Genomic DNA, 19,524 nt, shown 5'->3' with positions numbered 1-19,524 from the left:
AGTCTTTCATGCCTGCCAGACTTTGGAATGATCTCCCACTTGACCACGGGTGAGGGATCAACATCAGGGAAGGCAGTACCCGGGGCGGCCACAGCAATGGACCGATCGGCAGACACGTGGGACGTGCTCGACGTCCCTCGCTTGCCCGTGTCCGACCCCCACGCAGATTCCCCTTGGAAGCCGCCTCAAGCTGTGTGACGCAAGCCAACATAGCCTGGAGCTGTGCGCGAAGGGTCATCAGCTCAGCTCACATCTGTACACAGCACTCACAGTTCCTATCCATTACTGAAGTCGCTCCTGTTTCCAGATCGTAAAAATATGTAATAAACCGTCAGTGTACTCGCCTTATCAGCAGAAGGAACCCGTTATGCTCTCTCACTAACGGTCTGACCGGCACTGAGCTGTTCTAACCAAAACAAATAAAAGCCTGTACGATACGAGGGTCGATACAAGGATCAATAACAACGGCGGTACTCTACGCTACACTGTTATTAAAATAAAAGGTTGTGCCTAGTAAGCACTCAAGCACGCAAGAAACCATCAATGATTTGAGGCAATTTTGCTATGAGTAAGTGCTTAAAATTCGTGTGTGAGCGCTTTGGAATTCGCGATACGCGTTGCTACGTTCTGCTGGCACAGCTACCCCTGTTTATTTGCCGATTTTCACGCTCTACAGGAAGCAGTTTACAAACCACTCAAATTCAAAATGTTCAAATGTCTGTGAAATCTTATGGGACTTCACTGCTAAGGTCATCAGTCCCTAAGGTTACACACTACTTAACCTAAAGTATCCTAAGGACAAACAAACACACCCATGCCCGAGGAAGGACTCGAACCTCCGCCGGAACCAGCCGCACAGTCCATGACTGCAGCGCCAAAGACCCCTCGGCTAATTCCGCGCGGCTACAAACCACTGTTATAAGCAGCCCTTCGTGTGGCAAATATGAGTTACTTTATACCATTCTTTATAAACACTTGCACTGCACCTTAGCCGCCAAAAATTTCGATTGTGCAATTCTTTCGATGTATTTTTCCTATGTGTAGGTTTCGACATGTCGGATTGGGCCATTCTCTTGTGAGCTTATTATGCAATTTTATATGGTCAAATACATCTACTTTGAGAGCTACTATAAGGGGCGATCAAAACGTTTCCGTTCAAAGACTGTAGAGTCCAGAATCGATGTGCTGTCAGGACAAATTGTCTTAAGCATTGAGGCAGGCATCCCATTGACGCGTCTGATCGTGAAACACTGTGGACTTGTCGGGGACCTTGGTTTAAGATTTTCTTTTCCTGCACAGGAAAGCTTTCGCCTCTAAAATCACCTCTTCGTCATTCTGTCACTCACTGGCTCCTTATCCAAGAAACGAATAAAGAGTCACTGTGTTATATAAGGAGAACACAGAAGGGTGGCGGGGGGGGGGGGGGGGGGAAATTGGGAGGAGGTGGTAGTTGCGTGCGGCAGAATTATATAGGCGAAAAAAGCGGTGTGACTGTCATGTGCCGAATGAGCTGGGACGATGTCGTGGACAGTTTCTCGATAGGCTCTCGCGTGACATCGTCAGGAGATTCGGTAGTGTGGTCATGAGATAGTTTGCTCCTTACAAGCGTAGTCTGTTAGGACCACACTATGGCAATCACAGATGCTTTCAACATCATCTTGCGTGATAATGGCTGGGTCTTCGCATATTTCCACTGCTTGCTTTGCACCTCTGTTTCAGACTCACAGCGATATCCCCAGCAATGTTTCATGGTCATCAGACAGCTAAAGAAGTCATCTGGATTGGCCTGACAAAGCGGCAACATGTCTGCTGATGTCTCGTTTCGGTGTGCTTTTTGAATGTGTGTGAGCAGCCATGGAATCCAGAGCGCGGCGACTTTAATCGTGTTTACAGTGTCGTGCAGTATACTGAAAACTGACTCATGACTGATATTCACTTTTCCGCTAGCTGTTTCTCGATTCTAATACGAGTACAATGGTCTTCCCTCTCCAGGGTCTCTACTCCTTGGGATTCCCGGTTCTTTACAGAGAGGTGGGTTAATAATTTAGTTGGTTACATATTCCACAGATTATTTGAAAGCTTCTTTTATTTAAACTGACATCATACTTCGTCGTTGTGGCCTGCTTGACCACACACAAAGCGTCGGTACCACCAACCACACCATTGTGTCATATGCTGGCGAATTGTTCCGACACCCTTTCACTACTGCAGCATAGACTGCGAAAACAAATTACCATAACATACTCCCTTTCATCAGTGGACTGCGCCATTTTGGTTTGGCGCCACGCTGCTTTTTGAATAGGTTACAAGACAAGTATGAGCTGTAGTAATGAACACTTTCGAACATGTGTGGACAGCACTAAATCTTGACCTTAAAAGACTTCTTTTACAGAGGGGTTCCACAACGAAAATCGAATTAACTCAAAAGGATTGTTTTGATTAACTTATTTCAAGTTCGGCAGTTGAGAGAGAGGAAGATTCAGCTTTGGGCTATGAAACATTAGTAAAACTCCTTGGCTTTTTCCTACATTGCACCAATGGCCTAATATCTTTGCTGGCAACTCTCAGTATATCGATAGGTGCCTCACTTTAATATTCAATGACCTTCTAAAATACAGCAATTAAGTTCTGTCCTCAAATCAATCATCACATGGCAACGACAGACTAAAAAAAATCATATACATGTTTTATCACATTCCAACATATCACTGTTCTTGATTGAGAAACACATCAACTTCCACAGTTATCGACGTGTATTTTCAGATCAGAAGTCATTGGAAATGCCGTGTGGCTATGGCCTCCCGGCGGGTAGACCGTTCGCCTGGTGGAAGTCTTTCGAGTTGACGCCACTTCGGCGACTTGCGTGTCGATGGGTATGAAATGATGATGATAAGGAAAACACCACACCCAGTCCCTCAGCGGAGAAAATCCCCGACCCAGCCGGGAATCGAATCCGGGTCGTTAGGTATGAAGGTATGACATTCCGCCACGCTGACCACTCAGCAATCAGGGGCGGACATCAGAAGGCATTAACTAACAGCTATGTTCTTAGTGTCAGTTTTAATCAAGAGCTGATCCAAACATGGCATTTTCCCATTTCCAGCATAACTCTCCATTTTTATAAGATATTTCAACAATTATTTTCATTCATTAATCTGACTTAAGTCAAAGGCGATAACAGGCGTCAACAAGATCTTCTCTCGAACGACGGCCTTCGCGTTGCGGACAACAGCGGCCACCTCACGGTCATTGACGGCGGCGTCGAAGATGCTGCCGACTGCAAGTTATGGCGCCTTTTCTGGATGTGAAACAGAATACAAACAGAACATGGAACATACAATTCCAACACTTTTCAGTTAAAACAACAATATTTAACAGTAATGCAGTTCAGCATAGGTCATCATATTAGCATAATATTGACTCACCAGCCAACTGACCGGTAGGATGTAGTGTAACTGTCTGGGCCTTCTTGTCACACCACGTCTAGCGCAGTGCTAGAGTACTACAGTGTGGGGATTTTAGTGTGTTCCAAGGCTGCATATGTACCTGCAAACAGACAAAAAATCAATAGCGTGGTTGTAACTGAATGTTTATGACTACCCTTCGTATGTTATCAAGAAATATGATCAATTCTACTACCTGTCGTATTTGAGCGCTAAAATATTATTTATGTTCATTAACAGATGACGAAGATAGACTGGAAGTAGATCGTTTGTGAATACACTGAAAAACTTGAAATTGCGAAATTCTATTTTAATGACGACTCTAATTTTGTGTAAAAAGTATTTAGTCTCGAACAGCCCAACACAATCCAGTCCTCCATGGTCAAACAGAAACTCGGCGATCTGTTTGTATCACGTAACTGTTTCGTTGGCAACTACAGTCCGATTCACGAACGAAAGTGGTTCGCCCTCGTCGAGGCACGGACGGAGATTGCACAGTCGCCGGTTGAAAGCGACAGCTGCGGTAAGCGCATACACGTGCTTTGTGCTCGAAGAAAGCGTGTATCCTGCAAATTACGTGTCTCGCTTGCTTATGTAGAATTTTTCGCTTACCACTACCATCGGCGATGACAGCTCGTAGCAAGTGGAATAAAAATTCGTAAATTAATTCGCTACGATTACTTTTAATGTCCACATTGGCTACGACATCCACAGCAAAGCCACAAAGTAACAGCATGTGGAAAGAAAAGCAGAGAGCGCGTCCCCTACTAAGTATGCAGTTAAGCGTTGCTCTCGAGGCCATATTGAAACCGAGGAGACGCGAAACAACAATAGCTTACTACTGCGGCTCGAAAGGACGTTCTTACGGTACGGAAGTAATCTAATCAGCTAAATGAAGACTATTATGGAAGGAAACGCTAATGAAACAAGTTGTGATAAATCTGTAAATCAAAACATATCATACACTCTTAAGATTTTAAATTAATTACTATTCAAATCTGCAAACTATGAACTTCCACTGTTTTTAGCTTCAGATAACAATGAATCTACTTTGTTTTTGTAAATGTCAGTTTTCTCTTGCAGCAATTACATTTTAGTTCTTAAGTTTTCCTTTCTGGAACTTTTGAGTCGATGAATCAACTTCACTTCAAACAGAAACAGCAATTATGGGACATACTGCAGGAGATTCATTTTTTATATCCAAGCTGGAACAATATGCTCTCTAGGTATTTGTCTAGAATTACCATCTCCTCATTTTCAAAAATCTTTGTACATTACCAAGGAACACCCCAAAAATGTGGTTTTTGGGTGCCAAAACAGAGTATCGGATTCCAAGACGGTTATGCACAGAAAATGACTGACATTTTTACGATAAATTCCTAAGGTCCCAAACTGAACAACCCTTAAAATTTTCTTGACTTACTTAGCTGTTTCAGAGACACAAATGTTCCAAGTTACTGCACTCGTACACTAAAATACGCCCGTTAAATCCGATGTCAGGCGAAAAAGTAGTTTATAAAGAGGCGAACCTCGGAGAAATATGCTGTAAAGTGTCTCCGTTGTCATCAGAAAGGTTCTGACAACACCACGGTATAGAGGGTAGTACTGAATCAAATGCAAAATTCTTAACGTCCGGTCTGAGGTGTAAAATTAGTTTGGCTTTATTTCGGTTTCACATAAGTAAACTATCAACATGTTACTGACCCATAAACTTGTTTTCATTCGGGTGACATGCTCTGCTGTAGCAGCGAAAAGAAGGAAACCAGCGGAAAAACGCTCCTGTATGGACACAAAAGAGGCGAATATTCTCATGTTTAAAAGATTGGCTGAAAAGCGGGTTACCAGCTGCCTCATTCTACCTTCTCCAGCACCTTTAAAAATGTTCTCAAAAAGTATGGCATGCGAACATATCCGAGCATTTTTATACTGAGAGAGAAGGAGACAGTGTCGGAGGGAAAGGGACGGAAAAGCAATAAAAACTGAAAGATAGTATACAATGGTTGCGACACAGAAAAACGAAAGACACAAAGGCAATGTGAGAGAAAGGGAGGGACACGGTGGCAGTGGAACATGGTTGACGTGACAGAGCTATGTTAGGAATAGAATAAAGGAGACAATACCAGTGGGAGAGAAATAAAGAGAAGGAGAAAATGAAACTGAATGGTAGTCAGTCTTGATGAGATAGGGAGTCTATGACGATGACGACGAGGAAGAGAGATAGATAGTAACAGTGAGAGAAGACAGTAGCAGTGAGAAGCAATAAATGAGATAGCAGCAGTAACAGCCAGAGTGAGACAGTGACACCGAGAGGAGATTGCAGTAGTAGGGCAGAACGAAGGAATCTGCGACTGTGAGACAGGACACAGCGGCAGGTAGAGAGACACAGGGGGGTGAATGAGTGAGTGAGACTGGGCAACTGAGTGTGGACTAGTGGGTGTGAGCGACTTACAGCGATGGACTAGACGGTGTCTACGAGCTATAATTAGGGGAGCTTTTTGCGAGTGAGAGGTGAGCTGCATGTTAAAAACAGAGTGAATATTTTCGCATGACAAAATTTTTGAGAATATTTTTAAAGGTGCTGAGGAATGTGGTAGTCCACTATTCAGTCGGAGTTTTTTAAACAGGAGCGTATTCGCCTTTTTTGCACACGTATAGGAGCACTTTTAAGCTGGTTGAAGTATGATGCAAATGCACATTAAAGATTATTAAACTGCTCTGCTACTTACAAGGGAACCTCCCCATCGCACCCCCCTCAGATTTAGTTATAAGTTGGCACAGTGGACAGGCCTTGAAAAACTGAACACAGATCAATCGAGAAAACAGGAAGAAGTTGTGTGGAACTATGAAAAAATAAGCAAAATATACTAACTGAGTAGTTCATGTGCAAGATAGGCAACATCAAGGACAATGTGAGCTCAGGACCGCTGTGGTCCTTTGGTTACCGTGAGCAGCTACAGAACGAGAGGTCCTTGGTTCAAGTCTACCCTCGAGTGAAAATTTTAATTTTTATTTTCGGTTTATGTGACAAACTTTTACGTTTTCAACACTTTTTTGGGAGTGATTATCACATCCACAAGAAAACCTAAATCGGGCAAGGTAGAAGAATCTTTTTACCCATTCGCCAAGTGTACAAGTTAGGTGGGTCGACAACATATTCCTGTCATGTGACGCGCATGCCGTCACCACTGTCGTATAGAATATATCAGACGTGTTTTGCTGTGGAGGAATCGGTTGACCTATGACCTTGCGATTAAATGTTTTCGGTTCCTATTGGAAAGGCACGTCCTTTCGTCTACTAATCGCACGGTTTTGCGGTGCGGTCGTAAAACACAGACTCTAAACTTACTACAGTGAACAGAGACGTCAATGAACGAACGGACAGATCATAACTTTGCGAAAATAAAGAAAGTAAACTTTTCACTCGAGGGATAGCTTGAACCAATGACCTCTCGCTCCGCAGCTGCTCACGCTAACCACGGGACCACGGCGCTCCTGATCTCGCACTATCCTTGATGTTGCTAATCTTGCACATGTACTACTCAGTTTGTGTATTTTGCTTATTTTTTTCATAGTTCCACACAACTTCTTCCTGTTTTCTCGATTGATCTGTGTTCAGTTTTTCAAGGCCTATCCACTGTGCCAACTTATAACTAAATCTGAGGGGGGTGCGATGGGGAGGTTCCCTTGTTAGCATAACATTTTACCCTTCATGTTGTCCAGTACTATGGCCAAGACCCAGTACTCCAATACACATGGGATTTGTTCTCTCTTGTAAGTGTGAATCAACAAATTTATTCTTCCTTCTGCAATTAAGAAGCAAGAACTACTTGTAGACTTTCTAAATCTCAATAAACATACTATAGTCTAACAAACATGGTAATTATTCTAGACAAAATTTAATATAAGAAAATTATATGCAGTTAAAATAGCGATTTATTTTTGGACCATATTAACAATGATGATATCCATTCCGGCTTTATAAACACTAACAACAAAGAATCATATAGAGGAAAGCTAAAGAATACATAAAGCGTTTAATCATGGAGAGTTGATCCTGATGTACAGAAGTATTACATGCTACATTTTATGAGTTACAGCAAACAATATCTGCTTAATTTTAAATATCCAGCAATATGGTGATTTTGCATTTTTTAAAATCAGAATCGGTGAGCAAGTGAAGTTTAACTTTATTTCCAAATGCAGGAGCATTTTTATTTGCTGTCGAATGGCAGTATGAAAGCAGCAAGCCAATGTGATTAAATCCTAACAGGATAAATGGTGATGTTTTATTTACTCTAAGAAATCAGCAACAATGTAAACTGCAACAGACAGTAGAGGGATTCTTTCTATGGCTAACCACTGATAGTATGGACTTGCACAATGAATTTGACTACAATATATATGAAATTAAATATTATGACGCAAAAAGACTCTGAACATATTTGTGATCATACCCTTCATTTGTTTTTTCAGGAACTAAAATGGCTGTTATCTTCGATTTCTGGATGACTGAAATGTTAGCTCTACTGTCCACAATTTTTGTGATTATCTACGTCACATTCAAAATTAATTATACCTATTGGAAGAAGAAGGGATTGCCCTATTTAGAGCCATCCTTCCCACTAGGGAATGCCTGGGATACGACGCTCATGAGAAAAAGTCCAGGCGAGGATATGCGAGACGTGTATTTTGAAGGCAAAGGAAAGAGTGTAGTGGGTATTTACACAATAAACAGTCCAATTCTCATCATTCGAGACCCAGATCTAATAAAGACAATCATGGTGAAGGACTTTAACTATTTCCCTGACCGGGGCATCTATATAGACGAAGAGACAGATCACCTATCAGCACACTTATTCTTCCTCGGCGGCACCAAATGGAAGTCTCTGAGACAGAAGCTGACACCCACGTTCACGTCGGGCAAGATGCGCGCCATGTTCGGCATCGTCCAGGACTGCGCGCGCGTTCTGTCTGACGTCACACCGGCGGGCAAGGTCGTGGAAGTGCGCGAACTGATTGCCCGCTACTCTACCGACGTCATTGCCTCTTGTGCCTTTGGGATCAACGTCGACAGTCAGCACAACCCTGAGGCGGAATTCCGGCAGTGGGGTCGGCGCTTCTTTAAGCCATCTCTCCGTACCTACATGACCCAGGCGCTGGGATTTTTCAACCCCAAGCTGCGCAAACTGATACCTGTGGCCTTCACGCCTAAGGACATCACAGAGTACTTCACGCGAGTCGTCGAGGATACAGTAAAGCACAGAGAGGAGACCGGCGTTATCAGGAAGGATTTCATGCAGCTGCTGATACAACTGAAAAATAAAGGATATGTTGATGACAGCTTCTCAATCAGTGTGGAGAAGAGTGATGAAGGTAAGGTTTTTTTCAGTTTTTGCATATTTTGACATCCTTGACTGTCCCCCAAGCCATTGCAAATATCGCTATTCTGATTTCACTGTGAAAAGCAGTTACACAGTTACAACTCCTGTCATAAACTACATACGTGCCATCGTATTTAAATTTGGAACGACAGACATTTTATAAACAGGATGAACTGCATAAATATTTCACCTCTGATACCATATGATTCATTCGGTTCCGCCATTGTGGCACAAACTTAATCTGTTTTTAAAAAGAGTTTTGTATTATGTTTGTCTGCGAATTGTTTAAATTTTGTTGTGTATGTTTTAAGAGTCACATGTTGTGTTACTCAAATACTAACAGGGATCATTCTCAGTTGTGAGAGACAACCTGTGTAACAGAGTATCTGACTGGGTGGTGTTGCAGACCAACCCGTCGATAACTGGGGGTGTGGATTTCATACAGATCTGACGACTCGGTGTATCACAAGTTAGCACTCTACTTGAAGTTGGAGCAAGAGATGAAGTTATTTAAATAAAGTCACCCTAGTGCAGAAAATGTTTCCCCTTTTGCTTAGAAAAGGCTGGTACAATTATGATTTCTCCACTTTATTCATGGTTCTAGTTATCCGAGTAATATTGGATTACCGCCCACCCGGTTGGCAGTGCGGTCTAGCGCACGGCTTTCCGGGCGGGAAGGAGCGCCTGATCCCTGGCACGAATCCGCCCGGAGGATTTATGTCGAGGTCCGGTGAACCGGCCAGTATGTGGATGGTTTTTAGGCGGTTTTCCATCTGCCTCGGCGAATGCGGGCTGGTTCCCCTTATTCCGCCTCAGTTGCACTATGTCAACGATTGCTGCGCAAACAAGTTCTCCACGTACGCGTACACCACCATTACTCTACCACGCAAACATAGGGGTTACACTCGTCTGGAGTGAGACGAATCCCTGGAGGGTCCACCGGGGGCCGAACAGCAGAATAACCCTGGGTTCGGTGAGGGGCGGCGGAGGGGTGAAGTGGACTGCAGTAGTCGTCGTGGGGTTGTGGACCACTGCGGCTGCGGCGGGGACGGAGCCTCTCCGTCGTTTCTAGGTTCCCGGTTAACATACAATACAATACAATATTGGATTCAACCTTTCAGTCCCTAGATGGTGACAGTAGTCGGTACGTAGTACATAAATGTAACCGGCATAAAACTTTAGATGATTACGTTATGAAGAGTAGAAATAATTGATGAAAATTATAAACCCAGATAGTGATTTCCTTAGACCTGGTAGTGCTCTATAACCCGGCCCCACAGGTTAATCCGTATTACTCGGCTTTCCTGGTTAAATAGTTACATGAATATATATATAAATCCCACAGAAAATTTTTCGGGACTATCAGTTACGTGATTCCAAAAGCGGACTTTGAATTACACAGAAAAATTGAGACCATCGCAGATGAATACAAACTGCCTGACAAAAGCAGTAAATGACCAAGAAAACATAGTTGGATGTCAGTGTAACTTCGTACACGTACACATTTTCGGTGGGTATGTAAATGATTAGAGTTGCAGTTCTCTGTGAGAGGTAGAACGGCCACCCGAGTGTGTTCGTATCTGGTGCTGTTACCAGGCCTCTTACGGTATATAAGGATCATGAACTGTATCAGATGTTGAGTAACCACTGTTAAGGACAAGCATATGACACGCACCCGTATGAGACAGCGTTATCAGCACCTGACAGAGTTTGAAACTAGCCTTATTTTGGTTCTCCAGTTGGCCAACTGAGCAAAACGTGCAATACCCAGATTTGTGGTGCCTTCGGATGTGACAGTGGCCCGATGTTGGACTGCCTAGAAACTTGAGGGCAGATATACTGGTCGTCAAGGTTATGGTCGATTAAATTTGACCACAACAAAGCGGGATCGCTACATTGTGCACCAAGCACATTTTAACTCCTTACCCTGGCATCATTTAACCATATGCAAAACTGCATGCCCTAGGGAAAAATTACGACTGTAGTTACCCCTTGCTTTCAGCCGTTCGCAGTACCAGCACAGCATGGCCGTTTTGGTTAATGTTACAAGTCCAGATCAGTGAATCATCCAGACTGTTGCCCATGCAACTTCTGAAAGGGCTGCAGCCCCTCTTCAGGAACCATACGTTTGTCCGGCGTCTCAACAGATACAGCTATCTGTAACGCTGAGGCACGCAAGCCGCCCCACCAACGGCAAGGTACATGGTTTATAGGGAAGGACGGAAGGGGGGAGAGGTTTGCTATTTGGAGAGCAAAATAACTGATGATGGTCAAAGTAGAGAAGATATAAAATGTAGACTGCCTATGGCAAGGAAAGCGTTTCTGAAGAAGAGAAATTTGTTAACATCGAGTGTAGAATTAAGTGCCATTAAGTCTTTTCCGAGAGTATTTGTATGGAGTGTAGCCCTGTATGGATGTGAAGCATGGACGATAAGTAGTTTAGACAAGGAGAGAATAGAAGCTTTCGAAATGTGGTGCTACAGAAGATTGCTGAAGATTAGATGGGTAGATCACGTAACTAATGAGGAGATACTGAATAGAATTGGGGAGAAGAGGAGTTTGTAGCACAACTTGAAGAAGAGATCGGTTGGTAGGAGATGTTCTGAGGCATCAAGGGATCACCAATTTAGTATTGGAGAGCAACGTGGTGGGTAAAAATCGTAGAGGGAGACCAAGAGATGAATACATTAAGCAGATTCAGAAGGATGTAGGCTGCAGTAGGTACTGGGAGAAGAAGAAGCTTGCACAGGATAGAGTAGCATGGAGAGCTGCATCAAACCAGTCTCAGGACTGAAGACCACAACAACAACAACATCTGGCATCCGAGAACAGCTGTCATCCTGCACCACTCGTCGGAGACTACCAACAGGAGGACTTGGTAATTATCATCCCCTTCGTAGGCTGCTGTTAACACCGCAGTGCAAACTTCTGCATTTGGAGTGACACCGTGTTCGAGAAGCGTGGACTGGCAAAGAATGGCGTCGCTTTGTGTTCAGTGATGAACTACGACTGTGCACCGCTCGGGATGACCGTCATCGGCGAGTATGGGGCAACCTGGGAGAGATCGAGTTCTTCCGGTGTTTTGGTGAGCCACATCAGTGTTAATCCTGACGCTGTGGTGTGAGGAACCATCGGGTATGACTTCAAGCCACGTCTGACAGTGACTGAGAGAACACTGAAGGCACAATGGTACGTTACAGACGTCCTGTATCATCACGTCTTACCTCTCATGAGATAGTAGTCTGGTGCCATTTTTTAACAAGGCAGTACTAATAAACACGTGGCACGCGACTACAATGAAATAGACAGGATCGTTGGTTGTCGTCAACTTAAATAAATAGGATGACAACGATCAACAATCCTATTTTCAGTGCGGGTGCACACCGTGCCCGATCTGTTACGGGAATCAGGGACTGCGAGTGTGGGGTTCATGGGCCGTTGTCACTCCGTCAGTAGTGACTGACAGGTTGGGAATCTGGGTCGGAGGCGAAGCGTGCACGGATGGCCGAGGCGATCAAGGCGATCGCTAGCGTAAAGCGGGATATCCGGGGTCGAGTTCCGGTCCGACACAGATTTTCTGCTGTTACCATTCATACATTTCAATGCGCAAATGCGGCTAACGTCATTAAAAGCGTTGAACAATATCGTATTAGTTTAGAAGTCTTTATGGAAAGGTTCCCGAAGTGTCTCGTTTGTAAATGGTACTAGCGCCCTCATAATACTAACGAGGGAAAGCTGGCTGAAAGCAGATGTTAGTAGGAATGAAATTCTAAAATCTGACTGGAATGTGTACGCCAAAGATAGGCGGAATACCGGTGTATGATACTTGTTCACAGTCGTAAGTAATACGATAATAAGTTATTACAGTTTCTGACTGCGAAATAATTTGGGTAAAGATAAGTGTTAAAGGTGGATCAAACATGATAATCGTATACTTTTATAGATCCCACGTCTCTGGACCAATGGTAGAGGAATATCTGGGCGAGGACTTGGAGATATTCTGTAATTTTGCTAATCATGTGTCGGGTGGTTATAATTAAACTTTCCCTATTTAACACGTTATAACACGGAAAATAATTACCGTACGAGTATCAGACTTGGTAGGATTAATATCAATGACATGGGGAAGAGAAATAATGCAGAATAAATTCAACTGAAACACTTTTTATGTCCTGCTACGGTACATCATACCATTACATACCGGTACCATTACTGTTACAACTCGCTCACCGATAGATCTGTACCTACAGATTGGAAAATTGCGCAGGTCGCACCAGTGTTTAAGAAGGGTAGTAAGAGTAATCCATCGAACTACAGACCTATATCGGTTTGCAGTAGGGTTTTGGAGCCTATACTGTATTCAAACATTATGAATCACCTCGAAGGGAACGATCTATTGATACGTAATCAGCATGGTTTCAGAAAACATCGTTCTTGTGCAACGCAGCTAGCTCTTTATTCGCACGAAGTAATGGCCGCTATCGACAGGGGATCTCAAGTTGATTCCGTATTTCTAGATTTCCGGAAAGCTTTTGACACCGTTCCTCACAAGCGACTTCTAATCAGGCCTATTGGGTATCGTCTCAGTTGTGCGACTGGATTCGTGATTTCCTGTCAGGAAGGTCGCAGTTCGTAGTAATAAACGGCAAATCATCGAGTAAAATTGAAGTGATAACAGGTGTTCCCCAGGGAAGCGTCCTGGGACCTCTGCTGTTCCTGATCTATATAAATGACTTGGGTGACAATCTGAGCAGTTCTCTTAGGTTGTTCGCAGATGATGCTGTAATTTACCGTCTAGTAAGGTCATCCGAAGACCAGTATCAGTTGCAAAGCGATTTAGAAAAGATTGCTGTATGGTGTGGCAGGTGGCAGTTGACGCTAAATAACGAAAAGTGTGAGGTGATCCACATGAGTTCCAAAAGAAATCCGTTGGAATTCGATTACTCGATAAATAGTACAATTCTCAAGGCTGTCGATTCAACTAAGTACCTGTGTGTTAAAATTACGAACAACTTCAGTTGGAAAGACCACATAGATAATATTGTGGGGATGACGAGCCAAAGGTTGCGTTTCATTGGCAGGACACTTAGAAGATACAACAAGTCCACTAAAGAGACAGTTTACACTACACTCGTTCGTCCTCTGTTAGAATATTGCTGCGCGTTGTGGGATCCTTACCAGGTGGGATTGACGGAGGACATCGAAGGGGTGCAAAGAAGGGCAGCACGTTTTGTATTATCACGTAATAGGGGAAAGAGTGTGGCAGATATGATACGCGAGTTGTGATGGAAGTCATTAAAGCAAAGACGTTTTTCGTCGCAGCGAGACCTATTTACGAAATTTCAGTAACCAACTTTCTCTTCCGAATGCGAAAATATTTTGTTGAGCCCAACATACATAGGTAGGAATGATCATCAAAATAAAATAAGAGAAATCAGAGATCGAACAGAAAGGTTTAGGTGTTCGTTTTTCCCGCGCGCTGTTCGGGAGTGGAATGGTAGAGAGATAGTATGATTGTGGTTCGATGAACCCTCTGCCAAGCACTTAAATGTGAATTGCAGAGTAGTCATGTAGATGTAGATGTAGAAAAGGGGCTCAATATGGCACTCTTCAGTGTCCAGAAGAGTCTGAAAGAGCAGGACTGCATTCTGCACAGCAGAACGAATCATGTCCGTAGCTACAGCATAATAATGTGGCAGCGATCGACGGAGAGGTAGCCAGTTCGAATCGGCATATGGAATTAATTTTCAGCGCAGTATTTGGCTGGTAAAGAGAAGGAAAATAGTTATAAGTACTTCTACATTTAGATCGACACCAGTACACCACAAACACCTGATTGCGTGTGGCAGAGGGTATTTTCTGTACCACTGTCACTTTCCCTTTTACTGTTCCAGTCGCCAATGTTTCACGGAAAGAACGATTGTTGGTAAGCCTCTGTGTGGTCTTGAATCTCTCTAATTTTACTTCCACGGTCTTTCTACGAGTAAAACGTCGGAGGAAGAAATATTTTGATTAATCCTTCTAGGAACGTATGTTCTGGCAATTTGAACATTAGACTGCGCCATTATGCAGAACGGCTCTTATGCAACGTCTGCCACTTGAATTGACTGAACATCTTCGCAACGATTTCGCCATTGCTAAATGAATCTGTAACGAAACGCGTTTCCTCTGTCCATCGTATCTGATAAAGAATCTAGACTGATGAGCAATATTCAAGTATTGATCAAACGAGGTTTTGTAACCTGCCTTCTTTGCGGTTGTGTTACAATTCCTGATGATTCTTCCTATGCATCTCAGTCTAGCGTTTGCCTCACGTCTGATTAGTTTTACGCTGTTGTTTCACTTTAAATCGCTCAGTCTGCATACTTTTCGATAGTGTATGTGTGTAACAGCTTTCAGCGATTGTACTGCAATCGTATAATCATAAAATAATGGCTCTTTCTGCCTATTTACGTGCAATCTCTTAACTTATAGTTGGTGAATGACGAAACCAGTCACAAATACTTTTTTAATGCTTTAGTGCCATAACCGAGTTCAGGCTACCATGCTACCATGCTAATATTTTTCGTTACATAAATGTTTTGATGAATAGCATGTCGTCTCCACACTGTACAAAAATATTCGAATATTTAGTGCCACTACACACACACACACACACACACACACACACACACACACATATATATATATATATATATATATATATATATATATATATATATTGAGCAAAATAGTTGTGTTCACTTACATTCGTTCCAGGAGATGGCGATTAATTTGTTGTGATCCATGTGGTTTTCTAGCTCGATGTATATGTTCTTGAATTCCACCACAACACAGGTATTGTTACTAAGATGCTGTGGTACACTTCATAATATTCTTAAACTGGCCGTTGAGGATCGCACATGTGTTCTATACTTGACGTTATTCTTTACAATGCGAAGATTATCATGAAACAAAGATACAAAGATATCATTCATTAAATACTGACCAATGATGTAAACAGAGCTAAGATGATGTGTGGGATGTGCAAAATGTAACATGTTAATAATAGAAAAATGTTTGTGCCCTAAGTATAAACTTATTATTTAAAGACAATAGGATAAACTGTTTTTAGTGGGACTTTTTTTAACTGTCAGTGAAAATTATTGACGAAATACTTCAAACCTAACCGACTGTGTATGATGAAGTATACATATATCTACAAAAATTTTGTACATACAGATTTTGGTTATCACTACAGTTCATAAGTTAATTGCAGGAAATACAAAAATTAAAAATTGAGCATTAAAAAAAATTCTTGTGCAGCGTGCAGCAGACGACATGCTGTTCATGAAAACGTCTATGTAACGAAAAGTATTAGCCATCTGAAGATGGACATGATAGCCCGACGCCGGTTATGGCACTAAAATAGATCACTCAAAAAGCATTTGTGGCTGGTTGCGTCATTCACCAACTACCATTAACGCCTCGGAGTTCACAAGATCCAACATGGATAAAATAACATCTTACACTTACGTTGCGATCCTGCAAATCCCTGTACCGAACGTCGGTCCTCTGCAGGTCTTCCTGAATTTTACTGCAGGGGTGGTCTGATATTAAACACGCTCGCATTTTATTAGGCAGCCATATGGAATTGTGTAGAATGAAATATGGAAGTCAAGGAACACGGCATTCAGGGAACACAGTATCAACCTGGCCACCGGTATCTGCTGCTTTCTGGGTCTCATAGACGAACAGAGCGAGCTGGGTTTCACACACTCATTGTTTTCGGAACCCATATTGATTCCTGCAGAGCAGTTTCTCAGTCTCCAGAAATTTCATTAACATGCGACCATAAAACTTTCGAGATATTGGCCTATAGTTCTGTGCGTCTGTCCGACGACCCTTCTCGAAAACTGGAATGGATTGTGCTTTTTTTCTGAATTACTAGGAGTGCTTCGCTCCTCCGGTATCTACAGGACATTGCTGGTAGAAGAGGAGCGAGTTTTTTCGCACATTCTATGTAGAATTGTACTGGTATCCCATCAGATTCAGTGACCTTCTCTCTGTTTGGCAATTTCAGCTGATTTTTCCATCCAGCGGTCACTTATTTCGATATCTGTCCGCATGACTTTCGTACGACAACTTAAAGGAAGAACCTCAGTACGATGTTCCTCAGTGAAACAGTTTTGAAGAAAGGAATCTCGTATTTCGGCTTTCACTTCTGTGATCCTCCATTTCGATGCTACTGTTGTCGTTGCGTCGGGACAGACGACTTCTATCCGTTTGCTGGTTTTTATATAATACCTGAACTTTCTAGGATTTTCTGTCAGGTCAGTAGATAGAATTTTAGTTTCGAATTATTCGAACGCTCCACGCATGGCTCTCTTTATTTGGCTTTTTCGGTTTTTATTTGTACGGGAGGCTTTGACCACGTTTGAATTTGTAGTTAAGGTCGCTTTGCGTTCGTAGCGGCTTCGTAATACGACCATCGAGGAAATCAAGAAATTCTGCATCTTCCTGACTGCCTTAATCCAAACCTTTCAGTATGTGAGTGCAAGTTAGTTTTCACATGATCGATGTCTACGGAATCCATGCTTCGTAGCATCGAGGAGGTCCTTCTATTCAAGGTACCTCGTCATGTTTGAATTCAGTATATGTTATAAGATGCTGACCTGTGCTTTTTTTCCAAGAACTGGGCACGGTTTCTTGTTCGAGGGATATACAATAGATTACATTTAAAAGGGGTGCTAACTCAGCCGCAAATTCAGTATAGAATCTGACAGGGGTTCCATCGGACCCTGAAGCTTTGTTCACTTTTAACGATTTCAGCTGTTTCTCAACGCCATTAATTTCTATTTCATTCATCTTTTCAGTGGTATATGGATTAAATTTGGGCAAATTTCGTGAGTTTTCCTTTGTAAAAGAACATTTGAAAACGGAGTTAAGCATTTCAGCATTCGTTTTGCAACCCTGAGCTTCAGTTCCTGTCTCATTCGCTAAGGACTGGACACTAACTTTGGTGCCACTAACAATGTTTACATGCAATCAAAGTTTCTTTGAGTTCCGGGAAATATCATTCGACAATATTCGGCTACGGCAGTTATTTAAGGCATCACGCTTAGTTCTCTTGACAGCCAAAGACGTATCATTCTGAATTTCTCTGTCTATAGCCCTACGCTTTGTTTTACCTATTACGCAGTAATCTCTGTTTCTTCATCAGTTTCTTTACAGTGACTGTATACCATGGAGGTTTCCTCCCATGCCGGCCGGGGTGGCTGAGGGGTTCTAGGCGCTTCAGTCTTAAACCGCGAGACCGCTACTGTCGCAGGTTCGAATCCTGCCTCTGACATGGATGTGTGGGATGTTCTTAGATCAGTTAGGTTTAAGTAGTTCTAACTTCTAGGGGACTGATGACCTCAGATATTGAGTCCCATAGTGCTCAGAGCCATATTCCTCCCATTATGAACTGTTCTACTGGATACATGTCTCTTCAGTGAATGGTCAACTATTCTTTTAAACTTGAGTCATAGTACCTCCACGTGCTCCTTGTCTGTACTGAAATTTTCAAGTCCCTTATTGAGAAATGACACTACTGGTTTTTTATCTAGTTTACATCAAATGAGTCTTTCTACTTCGTTCATTGGTCCTTCTTATCTTGGTAACCATTGTAGCCACAACCGCGTCATGGTCACCGACACCAGTTTCGATGTGGACATCCTCAGACAGTTCAGGTGTACTTGCTTCCATTAGATCCAGTACATTTCAATCATGAGCGGGGTTCGTAACTATCTGTTCTAGGTAGTTTTCAGAGAAGGCGTTTACTAACTATTCACAAGTTGTCTTATCACGTCCAGCACTCAGAAAGCTGTAATTTTCCCATTAATTGTTGGATGCTTTAAGCTTGCACCAATGATTACAGTGTGACTGGGGAACTTACCTGCAAGTGAACTGATGTTTCCTCTGAAGTTTTCGGTTATATCAGGAGATGAGTCTTGTCGACGGCAGAAGGATCGAACTCTCATTTTATGTCCACCCTTGATACTGAGCGCTGCCCAAATAGTGTGACATGCAGCTTCAGTTTCTGTTTCGGTGGATTTAAGTTTCTTATCTATTGCGATAAATACACCACTTCCGTTTCCCATTTGCCTAATCTTTCGGTATACACTTTAATTTCCCCAAAAGTCTCACTACTATAAATTTCATGTTTCATCCAGCTTTCTGTACCTAGTATTGTGTGAGCTTCGCAGCTTTTCATGAGAGCTTCACTCTCCGACTTTGTTGCGAATGGTTAGGCAGTTTACCATGAGGATTTTAATACTCTCGCTTGTGGGAGGCACTACTTTCGATCTTATACTGACACTTCTCAGTTTCCTACAGCTATCGTTATATGGATTCGATGGAGGCTCGCCTAATATACTCGTAAAAAAATACCGTTGTGTGGACCTCGCGAAATACCATCTGAAATCGGGACTCATTTGACTAAGCACGGTTTTCCAGTCGTCTAGGGTTCAACCAATACGGTCACGAGCCAGGTTGAGGCGCTACAGGCGAAGTCGTGCTGCAAAGGCACTCTCGTCGGTCGTCTGCTGCCACGGCACATTAACGCCAAATTTCGCCGCACTGTCCTAGCGGATACGTTCGTCGTAGGTCCTATATTTATTTCTGCGTTATCTCACGCAGTGTTACTTGACTATTAGCACCGATAATTCTAGGCAAAC

General features: G+C 42.8%; 1 protein-coding gene across 2 annotated transcripts in view; it reads left to right on the top strand.

Moving 5' to 3' along the window:
• LOC126190906 (cytochrome P450 6k1-like) overlaps positions 1-19,524 on the top strand; it is a 71,794-nt gene that overhangs the window by 28,787 nt on the left and 23,483 nt on the right. For both annotated transcript variants that reach the window (XM_049931534.1, XM_049931533.1), the window contains exon 2: positions 7,917-8,816. In XM_049931534.1, coding sequence (XP_049787491.1) covers positions 7,925-8,816 — 892 coding nt within the window. In that variant the 5' untranslated portion in view covers positions 7,917-7,924. The remainder of the gene's footprint in view (positions 1-7,916; positions 8,817-19,524) is intronic.

The sequence above is a fragment of the Schistocerca cancellata genome, chromosome 6, assembly GCF_023864275.1.
Source record: "Schistocerca cancellata isolate TAMUIC-IGC-003103 chromosome 6, iqSchCanc2.1, whole genome shotgun sequence".
NCBI lineage: Eukaryota > Metazoa > Arthropoda > Insecta > Orthoptera > Acrididae > Schistocerca > Schistocerca cancellata.
The sequence above is the reverse complement of the archived record's forward strand: the minus strand, read 5'-3'. Positions and strand labels throughout refer to the sequence as shown.